The 20045-nt window shown below is 42.1% G+C and overlaps 1 protein-coding gene across 2 annotated transcripts in view; it reads left to right on the top strand.

Moving 5' to 3' along the window:
* Window positions 1–20045, top strand: part of LOC140314812 (protocadherin Fat 3-like) — a 217785-nt gene that overhangs the window by 107871 nt on the left and 89869 nt on the right. For both annotated transcript variants that reach the window (XM_072393187.1, XM_072393186.1), the window contains exons 12-16: window positions 1–1372; window positions 2359–2555; window positions 2763–2916; window positions 3125–3358; window positions 4911–5300. In XM_072393187.1, the coding sequence (XP_072249288.1) occupies window positions 1–1372; window positions 2359–2555; window positions 2763–2916; window positions 3125–3358; window positions 4911–5300 (2347 nt within the window). The remainder of the gene's footprint in view (window positions 1373–2358; window positions 2556–2762; window positions 2917–3124; window positions 3359–4910; window positions 5301–20045) is intronic.

The following is a 20045-nucleotide window of genomic DNA, read 5'->3' as shown; positions in this document are numbered from 1 at the left end:
GTGAAGGCAACGGATGCAGATCCTGGAGTGTTTGGCCAAATCACTTATTCCTTTCTTAATGATGTGAGCAATGACAAATTTAGCATTAATGCAAGTGGTCACATCAGCACATTAGAAAAGCTGGATCGTGAAGACCGAGCCAATAAGAACATCGTTCTTACGGTGGCAGCTCAGGATTCAGGTGGCCGTTTTTCTTATTGCGCAATACAACTTAATCTCTTGGATGATAATGATAATGCACCTCGCTTTATTGCCACAGAGTATCAAGCTTCACTAAAACATGATGTGGCTAAAGGTTTCTTAGTGACACAGATTCAGGCTTATGATCCTGATGATGGCACTAATGCAAAAGTGAGATTTTCACTTTACAGTGAGGCTCATGTCCCTGTGGCAGATATTTTGGAGGTAGACCCAGACAGTGGTTGGATGGTCACAAAAGGCAGCTTTAGCCACTTGAAGAACTCTGTATTATCTTTTTTTGTGAAGGCTGTGGATGGAGGAACTCCAGTTCAACACTCTTTAGTGCCTGTCCATATCCATGTTCTTTCTCCTGATGCTTACATTCCTTTCTTCAGCCAGCATCATTACGTATTTACCATACCAGAGAATACACCCATAGGCTCAGTCATAGGAATGGTTCACCTCATTATTCCTCCTGAAAATACCTCACTCTCAACTACTTTTGCCATGGTTAATGGAAACACTGGAGAAAACAACCAAGATGGGGTGTTTTTGGTAGAGAATCATTCAGGAGTGATTAAACTTGATAAGCCCTTAGACCATGAGGTGATTAAACGATTTTACTTCAAAGTCACTGCCATAGCACAACACACTAAGCTAGATTCTGTGACTTCTGTTGACGTTGAAGTAAAAGTTTTGGACCTAAATGATAACAAACCAACCTTTGAGGCCAGCTCTTATTTTACTACTGTTATGGAAGGAATGACTGTTGGAACCAGAATCATTCAAGTCCAAGCACGTGACCCAGACTCAGGGGTCAATGGCCACATAAAATATAGATTTGGGACATTAATCCAGTCAGAAGGGAATTCAGATACATTGACTAGTACCTTTAGCATTGATAGTAACACTGGCTGGATCTCCACACGCAAGGCTCTTGACCACGAAACCAATCCATCCTACAGGTTTACTGTAGTGGCCTCAGACCTTGGCGAGACCTTGTCTCTTTCCAGTACCGCCACTGTGACAGTGGCAGTGTCAGACGTCAATGACAACCCCCCTAGGTTCATGGAGAACCTCTACTTTAGTTCAGTTAAGGAGAGTGACCCCCCTGGTCAAGTGGTGGCTGTGCTGAACACAAGGGATGATGACAGCTCTGCTGTTAACAGACATGTCACGTACCATATCACTGGTGAGTATAAATGTAAATATCTGTCAATGAAATGTTAACATACTGATGTATTTGTTGGAGTCTAATGATAAAACAATTAACAGTATGTTGACAAAACAACATAGTAAAAGGGTGTTGTTATTCATGGAAGATTCAGTGACTGCAACTGGATCGGCACAAACAGCCACCAGTTGACACTTTTGAGAAGTAACTACAAATTGGACCATATCCAATGGTATCTGACAACTACTGACAAGAAAGAAAAAGTTTTACTGTATTTGATAACTTTTTGAGAAGAATATTTATGTATAGCATTGATGTCCAGTTAATGCTGCTGTCATAGGTACTATGTCCATATATTTTCATAACATCTACTGTAAAAATGAAATAATTTTGCATACAATGTAAACTTGCAGTTCTAAATGTGTGATGTTTTTCTATGTTACACTGTGCATAAGTTGACATGTGAATCCACCAATACACTTTAAATATCCATAGGAATACATACACCAATATATTTAGTTTTATTGCCTTTCTTGCAAAACACAGCCTCGAAGGCTGGATCATTTTGCAGTGAATTTATCTAGAAAATGATAAATACACCCATTATAAGGATTGATAATATTGATCATAATATAGAAAATGATTAATGATAAGTTCAATAAAAATAATAGAGAAAGAAACAAGCAAAAAAACCCAAACATTTTTATTTGATGCAAAAAAAGTGTGAGAAGTATGAGAAGTCTAATAGATATATGGCAAGCTTTCTTGACCAAAAACAAAACTCAGTATTATAGCACATGCTGGGGATTCCCAAAATGTGCTTGGTGGTTCCAGTGGAACCTAGCATTTGACTGGACTTCAACTTACTTATACTTTTGCTTTAAATTTTTTTCTTTTTTGTTTGTTTGATTGTTTTCTACACTGGCAGTATGTTTTGGATATTTTGAGGCAGGCCTCTTCTATGAACTTATGTTTAATTTCCTGTATGACTGTGTTTTGCATAGATGGGAATTATCGTGGTGTATTTGCACTTGGTCTGGTTCAGGGTGAATGGAAGATGTATGTGAAGGGTCCACTGGATAGGGAGGAGTGCAACCTCTACATCATCAACATAACTGCCAGCGATGGACTCTTTGTTTCCCAGACAGTAGTGGAGGTGACAGTGACCGACACTAATGACAACAGCCCCATTTGTGAACAGGTTATTATTGAATGGATTGTTAATTTGAATTTATCCAAAGGAAAAACTGTGATTAAAAATCTCTGTCATTTGGTAAGTAGCCTTACACAAGTCGTAGATATTATTGAGTTTTTATTGTCACTTAAAATCCACTGCCTTTTTTTGTGTGTGTGTGTGTGTGTGTATACGTGTGTCTGTGTTTGTATATGTGTGCATGTCTGTTTGAAGACAATGTACACTGCTTACATTAGAGAGGACCTCCCGATCAACAGTGTACTGCTGAAAGTTGGAGCTACAGATGCAGATGTGGGCATCAGTGGTCAGATCCAGTACTCACTACATGGTTCTGGATCTCAGGATTTCAGCATGGACCCAGACACTGGTATGGATACAGTGTAGCTTTGAAAACATTCCTGTAAAGTTTGCTTTTACTTGGATATTCAGAAAAAAAATCAGTGTTGAGTGAAATGCAGAAAGAAATGAGCCTGGTTAACTATTATTTTATTGCTTTCACATTAAGAGTTTGTTGGACATACTGTGTCCCCCCCAATATCTTAATGTTTTATAAAAAAATTTTCTCACCTGTCCAGGTGAGATCAAGTCATCAGTAACTCTGGACTATGAGGTGACACCCAATTACCAACTAGTTGCTCAGGCGACTGATGGTGGTGGGCGGTGGTGCCGTGCTGAGGTGCAGCTAGCAGTGGCTGATGTGAACGACAATCCACCCATTTTTACTCTGTCTCAATACACTGCCAGTGTCTATGAAGATACAATCACCAAGGCCCTTCTCACTCGCATTCAGGCCATAGATCCTGATGAAGGTAATGATGATACTAGTATTAGAACTCTCCATCACTATATCCTTGCATATGCATTATTCCAGTTAGACAAATGCACAATGTTTTCAAGCATGACAAGCGTGTCTAACCCTCTGTTAAGTACGTGTTCGAGCTGTCACAGGGAAGTCACAGGAAAGTTTACAATAGGACTTCTGTTTGGGTAATATGCTCAGCTCATAAGAGATGGGTAGGTTCCGTTGACCTCTGTATACATTTATTAACACAATAAATTACCATTGGCCACCTAAGCTGCTTAATTACACAGTGTAACCATAATGTTTGTACCAGAATTTTTCATACATCTAATCCAAACAGTTTGCAGTTCATATCTGTGCCCTGTTTTGTTGGAACAGTGTCAACTGTTCAGTTTCTTCATAAAACCTGCATCGTACTGATACTTTTTCATAAAACTGTCTTTCCCTGACTGTGTTGCTAGCCAGGAAAAAAAAACTGCATCCACTAATCCAAGATTGGTGGGTAAGGTGAGAAGCTAAAAATTGTCAACTTGCCCTCTCAAACATAAACACGTCTTCCTGATGACATCCCTGAAGCAAAAACAAAGTACTGTGCTCTGTAAAGTGCTAGCATTCACTCGTTCCTTGGAGCACGATCACTTCTGCTTTTCAAATGCTCACAGTGGATAATGCGCACTGCCCAGAGAATTCCACTAATCCAGCCATTTACTCATTGTGTGACTGAAGTGAAAAAGTTGAGGAAAAAAAGTCTTTCAAGATACGAGAGATCAAGACTACAGGATAAAACAAGTTCCTTTTGAATAGAAATACTAAAACATACATATAGCTCTTGTTTGAGCTTTTGGTGACATTTAAGGTTACAATACATCATTGCAACACTGCAGTTAAGCCAGAAAACATGGAAATGCGTGCCATGAGCCCTATAACATATATGCAGCAAAGTTAATTGCATTGAGCACATACATATACAGTCATGAAAATATTCAGTCTTCTGTCAAAAAACTAATAGGGACTCCTTCCATCAAACTTTTTGATAGGTGACCTTTGACTCTTATATCACATGCAAACCTACACCTTCATCAGATATACTTCTAATGATCATTTGACCTAATACAACACATGCACATACCCATCCCACCACCCTCTTAGGGGTCAAAGGTCCCCTGTCAAAACAAGTTTGATGGCTGAGGTTAGGGTCAAAGATCACCAGTCAAAAAGGTTTGATGGAAAGGGTCCCTATTAGTTTTTTTTTCCTGCCATCCAAAACTGTGATTACTGGATACACTTACCAATATTCCTCTTTTCAGAGACATGGTGTTTCACTTGGTCAACTTATGAAAAGTGAGAGATGTAGTTGTGTGATGAAGGAGAACTGAGACACAAAAATCTTTCTTTAGTCACTTTTCCTCAATAGTTTTGAAAAATCATTGTAGATGACAGATTATTTCAAGAAAAGATGTTTGTCACAAAGACAAATTATGATGATCTAGAAAGCAAAATACTGAGGTCTTTCAACTTCTAATGTGTATTTTATTGTTCTCTTTTGGCTGTTAAAACAGGTCCAGGTCGGATGGTGATTTATTCCCTAGTTGATTCTGCAGGGGGGTTTTTCTCTATTGATAAGTTCTCAGGCATTGTTTTCCTGGAACACATTCTCGACCGTGAAGTCCAGCCGACTCATCAGATAACAGTTTGTGCATCTGATCAGGGTTCACCACTGCCACTCTACTCACTGGTCAATGTCACAATAATTGTGTTGGACATAAATGACAATCCACCTGTGTTTGAGCACCGTGATCAGCTGACAACGGTACCAGAGGATGTGAGAGTAGGCACTGAGGTTCTGAGAGTCTACGCCACCAGTAAAGACATTGGGACCAATGCTGAGATAACTTACAGGATCAGATCAGGCAATGAGCATGGAAAGTTCCACATCCACCCACTAACAGGTAAGTGAGTATGTATGCTGGTACATTTTAGTGCAATGTTTGAAAAAAAATTAACTGCTTAGCACTTTATAATAACATTATAGTTATTTTGCACTTAAGAAATCAGAGTAAATACAGAATCAGTACAATAGAGCAGATTTCACTGTGACGCTGGTTGCCCACCTAGAACATGATGCATGCATGACATGTTGAAGGTGATAATTTTTATAGATGATTTTTGGTTTAAATGTTAAGAGATGAAATCATACATACCGGCGTGTTGATGTGAGATTTGTATCTTAAACCATGACTTGAACCACATTACAGCCACAAGACTCCATAGTTTTAGCTTGGTGACACACAAGCTTTTTCAGCTTTTTCATACGAGAGTAGCATCAGGAAAGCAGTTGCCTGCATCATAGGCTGTAAAAATATTTATTGGTTATCGTATTGATCTCATATCAGCAACAATACATCTTTCACATTTCAAATTTGAGGCAGCATGAAATTAAATGGAAAAACTGACCTAAAACAGACTTCCCCTGTGACAAGGTCTCATGGTACAGAGCACTAAAGTACATTTCCAGAGTATATGAAAATATTCAATTAGTTATAGGAATAGACCACACCTTTAATCTCCATTGATTTACAGCCTACACAGAACAGATGGAGAAATGATGATTGTAATCTTGTCACGCATTTAAAACTGCACATCGGTAAATTCACTGATTCAGGCAAGCACAGAATACACGAAAGAACAAGAGCACTAATCAGTTACAACTTACCGATAGTAACAGCGAAGTTAACTCAGCACCTGTCTGTCATCCTGTTTTTTCTCTAAACTCCCTTCACAGTAAAATACAATCTGATGTTAACTCATCTCATGTCTTGTCTTGTCTTGTCTCTTGTCTCGTACACTTTATCTCTTCCTCACTTCCTCCAGTAGCATTGGGTCTGATCTTGGGTTTCTTTGCCGCATCTGTCATGGTGAAAGTGTCTTTTTCCTTTTGCTTCCCACTTATTTCGTTAAGGTGAAAATGTGCTGCTATTTAGTTGAACAATGTGGTGTGGGATTGGACACCAAAGTTGTTAAGTGCAGTATTTCAGCCGCTGTAAGTGCCCCAGAGCAATTGCAGGCCGGGGGATGTGCATGACAGAGTTTGGTTTACTTCAAAATGAGTTTTGAGAAAATATTGACAGTAGGCTTTTTTATCATGGAATTACAGAACAGAATCTGTTAAGTTTAAGACCATTATGTTTTACTCTGATTAATGTGTAATTGAGAAACGGGGCTTTTCATTGGGTCAGGTGACAGGACTGTTGTCTTGACTCAACACCCTGTGCCAGTGTGCAATGATGCAGTCTTGGCCACCTTATAAGACCAAAAATACCATAAGTACATGTTTTGTGAGTCTCTAATGGACATTTTTCATGGCAAGGTATGGTATGGTACAGTATGGATTGACTTAGTTTTGCTCTTCCATGCTTCGATGCCCTTTACATTCTGTATGCTCTCACTGTTGGAATTAGCTGTTTATTATCACTGTGTGAAGCTGCAGCAACACAGGTGTGTGTCTATTACATTACATTGATTCAGCAGACACTTCTATCCAATTTGACCAACAAGTGAGGAGTATAGATGCGTACAGAGCTGTTATTGCATAAGGCTTTTAGTTCAGAAGGGTCGGAACATTTTCTTGGAGTGAGCATAATGACCGAGTTCTACGGAGCTTAGCTCCAGTGAACAAAGAAACAAAATTCAATCTATAAATAAATATTTGTTTGTAGTGATTCATGTATTTGATTAATGTGCACAGCTGATATTTCCATGATTGAAGTTGTAAATTGTGTGCTGTACTTTAAACAACTTCATGGAATAAGGAAGTGTGTTGGTGTGTGAATGCAGTGACTAATCAATCATTTGCTGGGTCTCTAGCTTTGGTAAGAGATTGATTGCAGGAAATAACTGCTTGAAGAGCTGATGATGATTAAATGTTTGAGATAAATCTTGAGCTTGACTATGAATCTCAAAACACACCTCTTTCTTTCAAACACTAATGAAGCAACCTCACCCTAACTTCAGAGACCCAAGGACTTCTGCATTCTTCTTAACTCCAACAGCCAGGAGATAGGGTTGAGCTCTGCTGGTGATGGCACTGAGATGCTCTTGAATGTTTGTTCCAGTGTGCAAAGACCAACACATGAAGATATGATTACAATTAGACAGTTGTAATACACAAAATGAAAAACTAAATAATAACATTTTAAGTTAGACATATTTACCACCAACTAGTTGCTTATTAGAATACACATTAGCAGCATATTGGCTGTCAGTACTCATAAAGAACTTTATTAATGCCTTATTGTGCATGACCATATTCTACAACTATTAAGCAATTACATAAGATTTGTCCCTCAATAACCTCCAAAAATACAAACCTTCTTCAAGACCACAAGATGCTTCTCTGCTTGGGATGCCGAAACCTTTTATTGGTCTCTTCCGACCCTGAGCAGAGGGTGGAATCAGGTGTAGCAGCTGACGAAAGGTCACTGTCCCACCCTGTAACAACAATCATGTTCAATTTCAACACACTTCAGTTATACAGACAAGCCAATTCAGTGGCTCTGCCGTGCAGCATTTTAAAAAATACCAAAAAGATAGTTTTATATCCTCACAAGAAGCTATACAACTTAAACCATAGGACAAACGCGTTTTATTCAATATACAGCATATAATTTCCTCTTACATTTATCACAGATCCAGCTTTACATTTTGTGCTGATATGTAAATGTTTAGATCAAATCAAATTTTATTCATATGGCACCTTTCATACTTTTAAAGCAACACAAAGTGCCTCACAGAGGCTAAAAACAACAATGATTGAACATACCAACCCACCCACCCCCATAAATACCCAGAGAGACACATAGACAAATAGACACACACACGCACACCCACAAACACACAAGCTCAGACCCACTGCCCCTATCAGACAGAGACATGGCCGGGCACCAAGACATAAGGCAGGGAAAGAGCCACCTCGGGGGCCGACCACACTGAGAGGGCTCCCGGCCCATGACCACAGGGAGCGCCGCCACAGAGACGGTCCCGACCCGGGCAGACGAGAGGCCCCACACCAAGGTGCAGAGTCCTCCAGCCATCCGGGCCAGAGCAGTCCACAGGACAGCACCCCGTCAGTGGACCAAAAGCAGCTCCCAGTGTGGTAGGCCCCCATGAGGAAACACTGGAGCTAAAAACTGAAAAACTAAAACAGTAAAACAAAAATGTGTAAATTGAAGATAATAAAGAAAATCAATAAAATAAAAAAAAGTCTGATTAAAAAGGTGAGTCTTGAGCCTCTTTTTAAAAACATCTGTCTAATCTAACAGTCTAGATAATAATAATAATAATAATAATAATAATAATAATAATAATAGATCAAATAATAAATAAATAATTATAATCCATCCATCCATCATCTGCCGCTTATCCGGGGGTCGGGTCGCGGGGGCAGCAGCTTGAGCAGAGAAACCCAGACGTCCCTGTTCCCGGCCACTTCCTCCAGCTCTTCCAGGGGGACCCCGAGGCGTTCCCAGGCCAGCCGAGAGACATAGTCTCTCCAACGTGTCCTGGGTCTTCCCCGGGGTCTCCTCCCAGTGGGACGTGCCCGGAACACCTCACCAGGGAGGCGTCCAGGGGGCATCCTAACCAGATGCCTGAGCCACCTCATCTGACTCCTCTCAATGATTATAATGATATATTCAAAGCATATGAGAGCAACAAAAGAAGACCAAGAACAATAACAATCAGCTTACCAAAGTCAGGTCTCAGGTCTCCAGAAGCTTGCTTGAGGTATCCTCTCCAAACATCAGAATTAAATCCTGTTCAACTTGGGGTGGGGGTGATATCGGGTGACAATTTCAATTGTCTGACAGGCAACCAAAGTTAATTGTTGATAGTATTACTTTGCCTGTCTACCGTCTTATAATGATAGATAATTACCAAGCCTTTGACGTCTTTAAAACGTGGAAAGTCGGATAGTATACTGCTCGACTGCTGGGGGCAAGGCCATAAGTACCATTGAGGACACCGAGGTCGTGTTTTTTTTTTTTTTTTACTTAGATTGTGGAGATTTTCTATTTGAAGAGCCAAGAGTAGCGCAACTGTTTAATAAAACAGTGGCTCAGTTTGGGCATACGTGCTGCACGTCATCAATAACGTGCACTGTCGCTATGGTAACTAACACACAAGTCAGCCGTTGATGTTGTTACAGCAACCGTTAGTGAGTGAGTCAGTCACACCAGTCACTGGAAGAGGAGCACATCAAGCTAAAAATATAGGTGGAGAGAAGTTTAAGAGGTAGATGACTGTGAGGAAAAAAAAGCATTTTAATGTGGAGATATTTTTATTGAAGCCCAGCGTACTACTCGGATAGCAAGGAAGCATGAATCAAAGTTTAATTTTGGTTTACTCCGTGAGTACCGGTCGTCAATCAATTTCCACCGGTTGAGTCAACGCTCATTTTGTCATTTTGTCAGTTTATTCTGTGTTGATTTCTCAATGGAAGAGAGTCCAACCCCTCTCAAGAGGACTGGTTCTAGAGCCCAAGCTGTGCGTCGAGGTGAGTCCGATTATATCTAGCCGGAACCGCTCAACCTCGCGCACCAGCTCCGGCTCCTTCCCCTTTGAGGGTGTCCGATTTGGCGACCTCAGAATCGGGTCTCTGCTTTTTGCGGATGATGTGGTTCTGTTAGCGTCGTCAGGCCGTGACCTTCAGCTCTCACTGGAGCGATTCACAGCCGAGTGTGAAGCGGCTGGAATGAGAATCAGCACCTCCAAATCGGAGACTATGGTTCTCAGCCGGAAAAGGGTGGAATGCTCTCTCCGGGTCGGGAATGAGATCCTTCCCCAAGTGGAGGAGTTAAAGTATGTCAGGGTCATGTTCACGAGTGAGGGACGAATGGAGCGTGACATTTACGGGCGGATCGGTGCGGCGTCTGCAGTGTTGCGGGCTGTGCACCGACCCGTCGTTGTGAGGAAGGAGCTGAGCCAGAAGGCGAAGCTCTCTATTTACTGGTCAATCTACGTTCCCATCCTCACCTATGGTCACGAGTTGTGGGTAGTGACCGAAAGAACGAGATCGCGAATACAAGCGGCCGAAATGGGTTTCCTCCGCAGGGTGTCTGGGCCTCCCTTAGAGATAGGGTGAGAAGCTCAGTCATCCGGGAGGGGCTCGGAGTAGAACCCCTGCTCCTCCGCCTTGAGAGGAGTCAGATGAGGTGGCTCGGGCATCTGGTTAGGATGCCCCCTGGACGCCTCCCTGGGGAGGTGTTCCGGGCACGTCCCACTGGGAGGAGACCCCGGGGAATATCTCTCGGCTGGCCTGGGAACGCCTCGGTGTCCCCCCGGAAGAGCTGGAGGAAGTGGCCGGGGACAGGGACGTCTGGGTTTCTCTGCTCAAGCTGCTGCCCCCGCGACCCGACCCCCGGATAAGCGGCAGATGATGGATGGATGGATGGATTTCTCAATGTTGGACGCTGAACCTGTTATATATTTCTGCCGGACGCTGGAGCACAACACAGCAACACGGCACAGAGCAGATCGTGCGGGACAGGAAGTCGTGCGCAGCAGCAAAATAAAACATCCGGTTAATTTTCAAAATAATAATAATAATTAAGAACTTTCTGTGGTAACTTGCCCAACTTACTTCACGAGTCACCATAATGGTCCTTCAAAAAGCCTCAGAATGCCCCATTTTTACCTCAAAATTTAAAAAGCTCTACACCGCCCTCAAGGTTTTTAAAGCAGGTACTATAAAAGGAAGAGACTATGCCAGACCTGTATACGTTTTAAAATTCAGAATTATAATGCATGATAATTGAAGTATTGTGTAAGATTATGATATAAATGTGATCAAAAGCTGGTTTCCTTAAGAAGAGTGAACAGATTAGGCACTGTCATCAACATAATAGTGTAATAGGGCTTGGGTATCTATTTTAAATACCGAGGGAAATATGAAGCATTTGTATATATTATCCCTCTGTCCCAGGACAGTTCATTCCTTTTTATTCCTAATCCTAACCAGTTTTACAATGTAACTCATTTGCAAATCATTTAGGATGAGGCTGATGTTCTCTGAAAACAAACAAGACTCTGAAAATGGCCAGATTTGAAAAAATGGAATTAAAAAAATTTCTGGAGGTGCATGCCCCCGAATCTGGCTAGAAGTTCTGACTCATGACCTCAGTATTTTTTAGGCCCTGTGTAGGGCCCTGGCTGGGGGTTAAGGACCATGTTGCGGTGACACACAAACATCAGTTTAATTTTTCTTCTTGATAGTGTCCTCATCAGCTGAATTTTTCATCAGTGAGATTGATTTGTTGCACTCATCTTCAGTCAGGTCAGTCTCTGGAATAAACTCGGACTCTCGTCTGACAGTTGGTCCTCCAGACACGTCTTAACCAGATGATCCTTTGGCTAATTCTACATAACATGGGAATATACATTATTATAAATACTGATATGACAAAACAGTTTTAGAAACCTGGCCAACTTTTAAAGAGGCACTCTACCCAAAAGTATAAATTAAATTCTTCACAATTTATGATTATTACTATTATTATTTTATGCGTTGAAAATGGTTCAAAATGCATGTCTACTCTTTTGAATCACCCCAAAATTTGCCATGCCAGCCTGTAGACAAAGTCATAGGAACTGAGGAGTATAGTTAAACTTCAAGAAAAAATATTGTATGATTTTACAGAGAAACATTGTGTGCAACAAATGCAGTAACTGATCTTGCGACCAGTTTCGTTCCATACATTTTTCCAGTATTACCTCCAAACGACAATCGTCTATCCTAACGGTGCCTAGTTTTAATAGTTTTAATCTTCCAGGCCAAGTACCCAGTTCCACTGTCCAATTTATGCCATGCTGTCTAATAATGTTACCTAATGGAAGCATGTACAAAATAAAAAGAATTGGTCTAAGCACAGAACCCTGAGGAACTCCATGACTTACTCCAATGTGTGAGGAAGATTCTTCATTTACAAGAACAAACTGGAATCTATCAGATAAATATGACTTAAACCAGCCTAATGCAGTTCCTTTAATCCCAATAACATGTTGAAGTCTCTGTAACAGAATGCTGTGATCGATCGTATCTAATGCAGCACTGAGATCCAACAGGACAAGCACAGCCAAGTCAACTATCAGAGTCTAAGAGGAGATTCATTGGTAACTTTCACCAGAGCTGTTTCTGTGCTATGATGCACTCTGAATCCTGACTGAAACTCTTCAAACAGAATATTTCAATGTAAATGATCACAAAGTTGAGCTGCAACTATTTAGAACTTTAGACAAAAAAGGGAGATTGGATATAGGTCGATAATTAGCCAACACTTATTAATCAAGAGCAGGTTTGTTAAGTAAAGGTTTAATTACAGCAACCTTAAAAGTCTGAGGTACATATCCTGTCAACAAAGACAGATTGATCAAATCCAATATGGAAGTGTCAATTAAGAGGAAAACCTCCTTGAACAGTCTGGTTGGGATTGGGTCTAAAATACAAGTTGATGGTTTAGAAGAGACTATTGCTGTTGTTAGCTCAGAGAGATCAACTGGGCAGAAGCCGTCTAAATACAAATCAGGTTCTAAAGATACTTCTAAAGCTGCTCTACTTGATGATACATCAGTGATAATAGTGGGAAGGATTCCATTAATCTTCTCTCTGATAGAAACAATTTTATTGATAAAGAATCTCATGAAATCATCACTGCTGAGAGTTAAAGGAATACATGGCTCAACAGAGCTCGGACTCTTTGTCAGCCTGGCAACAGTGCTGAAAAGAAACCTGGGATTGTTCTTATTTTCTTCTGTCAATGATAAGCAATTCTAGCTTTACAAAGTGCTTTCTTATACGTTATTAAACTATCTTTCCAGACTAATTGAGACTCTTCTAAATTAGAGGAACGCCACTGTCTCTCCAGCTTTCTTGCAGTCTGCTTTAACGCAGCTGTGAATTATACCAAGGAGCCAACCTCTTCTGACTGATTACCTTCCTTTTCAGAGGGGCAACATTGTCCAGTGTTGGACGCATTGAAGCTATAGTGCTGTCAACAAGAGAGTCAAGTTCTACTGGAGTAAAATTTAGGTAGCTATCCTCTGTCATATCTGCACATGGCAGTGAAGAAAATGATGATGAAATCAACTCTTTAAATCTGGTTACAGCATTCTCTGACAGACACCTTCTATATGTAAAATTCTTCTCAGAAACCGTGTAGTCAAGTAATGTAAATTCAAAAGTTATTAAAAAATGGTCAGACAAGACAGAGTTATGAGGGAACACTGTTAACTGTTCACTCTCAATGCCATAAGTCAGCTCAAGGTCAAGGGTGTGATTAAGGCAGTGAGTAGGTCTGTGAACACTTTGAGAAAATCCAATAGAGTCTAATATAGAATTAAAGTTAATATTTAGGCTGTCATTTTCAACATCTACATGAATATTAAAGTCACCCACTACAATGACTTTATCTGTACTCAGCACTAACTGGGATAAAAACTCTGAGAATTAAGACAGAAACTCAGAATAAGGGCCAGGTGGACGATACACAACAACAAACACAAGAGATTTTTGTGATTTCCACTTTGGGAAAAACTGAGAATCAGAGATTCAAAAGAGCTAAAACTAATCTTGGGTCTCGGACTGATTAGTAACTCTGATCTGAAGATAGCTGCCACTCCTCCTCCTCTGTCTGTGGTTCGAGGAACATGAACATTTAAATAGTCAGAGGGAGTTGATTCATTAATGCTAACATGATCCTCCTGCTGCAGCCAGGTTTCTGTAAGACAAAATATATCAATATGATGATCACAGGTCAAATCATTCACTGACAGAGACTTCCAAATGAGAGATCTAATATTCAGCAAACCACATTTATTAGTTTGATGTTTTTGTTCAGTTAAAGTTTTTGTTTTAATATTTTTTTGCACAAGAGGATTTGCTCCTTTTGTGGTTTTTGATTGGGAGGGGGGGCAGCATCAGGTGGGAAGCCGCAGAGAAGTGTGTAAGACTACAACTCTGCATCCTGGTCTCAACCCTGGGTTGTCATGTTTTTGGATTTGTCTATATTTCTATGCTGTCTCTCCTCATCCGACCAGGTTTTCTCCAGAAAGAATGTTGCCAGTAATCTGCAGTTAGGGTTAGGGTTAGTGAGCGGGACCTGTATACTTTTTTCTCTCCGTTTTAAAATGTGGCTGAGGGGAGAGGATGGTCTGATTCTACTTGCACTCTTTTAATACAATGTGGGTTAACGCGGAAGGGTTTTGTCAGGTGTAGATGGTAGGATCTATCTGAAAGTTAAAACAGCGGTGTTGAAGGCATATGAATTAGTCCCTGAAGCTTACCATCAAAAGTTCAGGTCCTGGGAGAAGACTAGTAGGTAGAGTCATGCTGAGTTTGCCAGGGACCTGGTTATGTTTATGTTTATGCATTTAGCAGACGCTTTTATCCAAAGCGACTTACAAATGAAGATATAACAAGCTATATAAAAAGCTATCAATAAACTACATAGGAAGAACCCACTAGTCCGACTCTGTCAGAGGTGACAGAGTAGAGATAGAGTGCAGGCATACAGGAAATTACAGAAAGATAATGTGCAGAGACAGAGGGGGTAGGGGAGTACAAGGTAATTGCCAGGATAGGATATGCTCTCTGAAAAGCTGGGTTTTCAAGAGTTTCTTGAAGGTAGACAGGGACGCCCCTGTTCTGGTAGTGCTCGGTAAGTTTCCACCATCGTGGAATGACACATGAAAAGAGTTTGGTGTAGATGGCAATCCTGCAACGATCGGAGGGGCTGAGTTGTGTTCACAGCACAGGCTGGGAAACCAGTTAGGAGAGCATTGCAGTAGTCAAGGCGGGAGATGACCATGGCCTGCACCAGGAGCTGGGGGGCATGTTGGGTTAGGTATGGTCTGATCTTTCTTACGTTCAGTAATGCAAAGCGGCACGAACGAGCAACCGAAGTAACGTGATCTTTGAAGGTTAGTTGGTCATCAGTCATGACACCCAAGTTTCTAGCAACCTTTGATGCAGCAAGAGATAGGGACTCAGTTTGGATGCAGATGCCGTGGTGTATGGTTGGTTTGGCTGGGAAGACAAGCAGTTTGGGAGGTTAAGTTGGAGGTGATGGGCTTTCATCCATGTTGATGTGTCAGAGAGACAGTCTGAGATTCGTGCTGAGACTGTATGATCGTCAGGTGGGAATGACAGATAGAACTGGGTATCATCAGCATAACATTGGTATATTTTTCAGTCGGTGGAGTACTGCTTTAGGAGTTAGCATTTTTAATTCCCTATGTGACTTAGTTGTTCTAGAGCAATTTAAAAACTGTTCCCAGTCACATAGCAGTTTATATATACATTTGGTTGCTATGTGCCGGCCTTATCGGCTGCAAGTTGGTGTAGCTCTCAATTTTGTTCGTCGTTCATATAATTATATGTAATTTTTAGTTTTTATCTAAACTTTCATAGTGATCTACTTTTTACTTACGTTTATTTTTATTTTTTTATTTTTTTGACAATGTGCACTGCTACCAGCAGTGTACACAAGAGAAGAACTGTTGGCACTGTCAAGGATTGGACGCGGAATTAAACATCCAATTCCGACCGAGCAAAATAAGCTGTACTATGGATGCAGAGCTGGAGCAAAACTAAAGGCAAAGAGGGACAACAGGAAGTGGAGGTACAAGCCTTTTCTGCCCTCTGTGATTATGGGAAACTCTAACTCACTACCAAACAAGTGTGATGAGCAAGAGGTGCTTGTGTGGAACCAGCGGCTGTATAAGGGGAGCAGTTTGATCTGTCTGTCTGAGTCCTGGCTGAACAACAACACACCAGACTCATGTGGACATACCCGGCTTCACAGCAGTACAAGCGGATCGGGACCATAGTACGAGCGGTAAGCAGAAAGGCAGGGGTATTATCCTGTTTTTTTAATCAGAGATAGGTTAACCCACGCAATGTGACCGTTAAGGAGAGGATATGTTGTCTTGTCCAAACACTGAACTGCTGTCAGTTGGTTTCCGTGCGTTCTATGCGCCCAGAGGGTTCCCATATACAGTTATCATCGTTGTTTACTTTCCACCGAGGGCAGCACCAACAATGGCGTGTGCCTTTGCTACGATACAGACCCAGCATCCTGAGGCATTCATTGCAATCACAGGGGATTTCAACCAGAGGGGATTCTCTCTAGCCTCCTGTCTGACTGGCTTTGTACAGTATGTGGACTGTCCTACACGTGTAGAAAAGACGGATCTGTTTTATGCTAATGTCTTCCACCCCTGATCTGATCACAGCATGGTATATCTACAACCCACATACAGACCTTGAGTACAAAGCCTTCCTGTTACTACCAGATCTTTCAGGAAGTGGTCACCAGAAATGTATGATGCTTTGAGAGACTGCTTTGATGTCACAGACTGGGCTGTACTGCTGGAGGAAGAAGAAATGGACACTGACATGGAAAGGAGGGTCAGCACCATCTCTGACTACATTAACTTCTGTAGGGACACTGTGATTCCAGTGAGGACTGCAAGGTGCTATCCTAATAATAAACCATGGATCACCAGTGACATCACAGACCTCCTGAACCAGAAAAAGAGGGCGTTCCAGAATGGGGATGGAGAAAGGTGGAGGAATGTACCACGGGAGCTTAAAAAGACACTACGTCGAGCTAAGGTGGAGTACAAGAAAAAGGTAGACTGAAAAACTCTGTCTGTGGAAGGTGATGATGACAGAGCCAAAACATTTAACCAATATTTCAACAGGTTTGATAGTGTGGCTTTTTTCACCTCTGCTGCTGCTCCCTCCACCCCCACCACTGCAGCTGCTTCCTCTATACTGCTTCCACTGCCCAGCTGTACTTCCACCTCAATGGCAAATCGCATCGCCAAGCCTCCTCCTCCACCTGACTGCACCTGCACTTCTGTAGCAGCTCTCACTAACAGGCTTCTTCTGTCCAGCTGTAGCTCCACCTCTGCGGCAGTTTCCACAACCAGGCATCCTGAGCCCAGCTGCACATCCACCTCTGCGGCAGCTTCCAGCACCAGGCATCCTGAGCACAGCTGCACCTCCACATCTGTGGCTGCTCCCACCGCCTGGCCTCCTCAGTTCAGCTGTACCTCCACCTCTGCAGCAACTCCCACCACATACCCTAATCTGTCCAGCTGCACCCCCACCCCCATCTCTAAAATTGATAGCAACATCACTCCTGTTGTCATCCCTCCGCTACAATCTCTTTGTTTAACTATAGAGGAGGTTGGAGCTGAGCTCAGGAGACTTCAGTCAGGGAGTGCTGCAGGCCCAGATGGATTCTGTCCAAGGCTTCTGAGGGACTGCTGGTCAACTAGCAGTCCCTCTTCATAGGCTCTTCAATATGAGCCTTCAGATGGAAAAAGTCCCGGTGCTGTGGAAAACTTCTTGTCTCACACCGGTGCCCAAATTAGGGAAACCGTCTCTTCTTCCTGAGACAGCTCAGGTCCTTCAATGTCTGTAGTGATATGATATGCATGTTTTATCACACTATAATTGAGAGTGCACTGTTCTATGCTGTTGTCTGCTGGGGGAGTTGCACTACAGACAAAAACTGTAGGAGCCTGGACAAACTGGTAAAAAAGGCCAGTTCTGTTGTAAGCAGAAGACTAGACCCTCTCAGTGCTGTGGTAGAGCAATGGATGAGGAGGAAATTATATTCTGTTTTGGATATTAATAGACATCCTCTCCACAGCATCCTGGCAGGACAGAGGAGCAGCAGCAGTGAGAGGCTGCAGGACTGAGAGGTTCAGGAGGTCCTTTGTCCCCACAGCCATAAGGCTTTTTAACAGTGACTGCTGAAATGTTCTTCTCACATTTATTTATTATGTCATTGATTGTTATTATTGTATCCCCACTGGGGGATGAATGAAGTATTTTTTCTGTATCAAAAAACACAAAGTTAAGACTGCTGCTGCAGCCACCACACTGGCTGACAAATAGGTGTTGACCCACTAGGATGATTTCAGGGTTCCCGAGGGGTTTGGTACGTATCCTGCTTTGGGTAAGTGGGATCAGACACAGCATCCACGATGCCTGCAAAGCCTGAGTATTGCAAATGTGGCCAGTTGCAGTTTGACTCTTCAAAAGTCTCTAACTACTGTAAGGGTTGGGGTCACTGAAAAGCTGACTGCCCGAAAATAAATAGGAGGGGTCAAGTTAACTCAAGTGTCTGTGTTGTGTCTGTGGAACCTGACCATGACTCTCTTTCTCAGCAATTGAAGTTTGGAGAGGTGCCTGACTTCTCAGAATTCGTGTCAGATGGCCATGTTTCACTGGTTGTTAGTAACATAACTGTAAAAGTTTTGAGAGACACCGCTGCGTACGATTCACACATATTGAGCCCTTTGTTACCATTTTCTGACAACTCTGACACAGGAGACTTTGTTCTAATGCAGGGTATGGGATTAAATGTTGAGCCTGTTCCACTACATTCTCTTATTTTAGTTTGGTGTGGGGTGAGGTCACCATGGGTGTCCGTCCTGAACTGCCAATAGAAGGGGTGGGTGTCATTCTTTGGAACAGTTTGGCTGGTACCGGTGTGTGGGCTGAAGGTCCACAGCCTTCAGTAGTGTCATCTTCACCGATTGAGACACCGATGTCTTGAATGAGAACGCTCACTATTTCCCTGAAGTGTTCATGACTTGCACTGTAAAGCGGACTATAAAGCGTGAGCAGGATGAAGGGATGAGTCAGATTGATGTTATGAAAATCCCAGACTCATTATTGTTGGTTTCTCGTTGTGATGTGTCCGATCAGAGAGCTGATCTTTCCTTGAGCCAGCTGTTTGACGCTGTTCTCTCCACGGAAGAGGAGAGAAGCGCTGCCAGTGGTTATTTGTTGCAGGATAGCCTTCTGGTGAGGAAATGTTCACCACATGGTGAAGGTTTAATGGGGAAGCTGATTTTTCAGATTGTTGTTCCTGAAAAAATTTCATTGTAACTTATGATAGCACATAACCAGTTGAGACATCTTGGTGTTCGTAAAACTTATTAAGGTATTTTTTTTGGCCTTGATTAAGGAGAGATGTGTCCTGGGTTATTTAATTGTGCCACACTTGTCTGGTCACGGGTAAACCCAACCAAATCATAAAGCCTGCTTCACTTTGTCCCGTTCCAGCGATTTCACAGCCATTTGAGTACTTGATAGTTAATTGTATTGGACCCTTTGCTTCGTTCCAAGGTAGTAACTACTTGCTTACTGTGATGTGCCAGAGCATGTGTTATCTAGCTGCATATCCTCTGCGGAGTATCACAACTAAGTTGGTGGTTAAAGCACTTACCCAGTTCATTTATATTTCCAATATTCCAAAAGTTATCGAGAGTGACCACCATAATATGTCTTCTGCTTACCATGCACAGAACCAGGGAGCTCCTGAGTGAGTCCATCAAACTATTAAGCCTCTGTTACGTAGTTGTCTCAAGACTGGGAGGAAGGATTGCTGTGGCTTCTGTTGACTGCCAGGGAAGTTGTGCAGGACAGTACCAGATTTAGCCTCAATGAGTTTGTTTTTTGCCATGCAGTTTGAGGTCCAATAGCGCTGTTGCATGACACCAGTGCAAAATCAGAACCCCCGTCAAAGAGTAAAATGAAGCATGTGTATGATCAGAAAGCAGAAGACCGTGTCTTTAGTCCAGGCGATCAGGTTCTGGCCTGGCTACCTTTGATTAGTTTG

Source organism: Leuresthes tenuis, unplaced genomic scaffold (genome assembly GCF_036924035.1).
Source record: "Leuresthes tenuis unplaced genomic scaffold, fLeuTen1.0.hap1 SCAF_9, whole genome shotgun sequence".
Lineage (NCBI taxonomy): Eukaryota > Metazoa > Chordata > Actinopteri > Atheriniformes > Atherinopsidae > Leuresthes > Leuresthes tenuis.
This window is presented reverse-complemented; position numbering and strand designations above follow the sequence as displayed.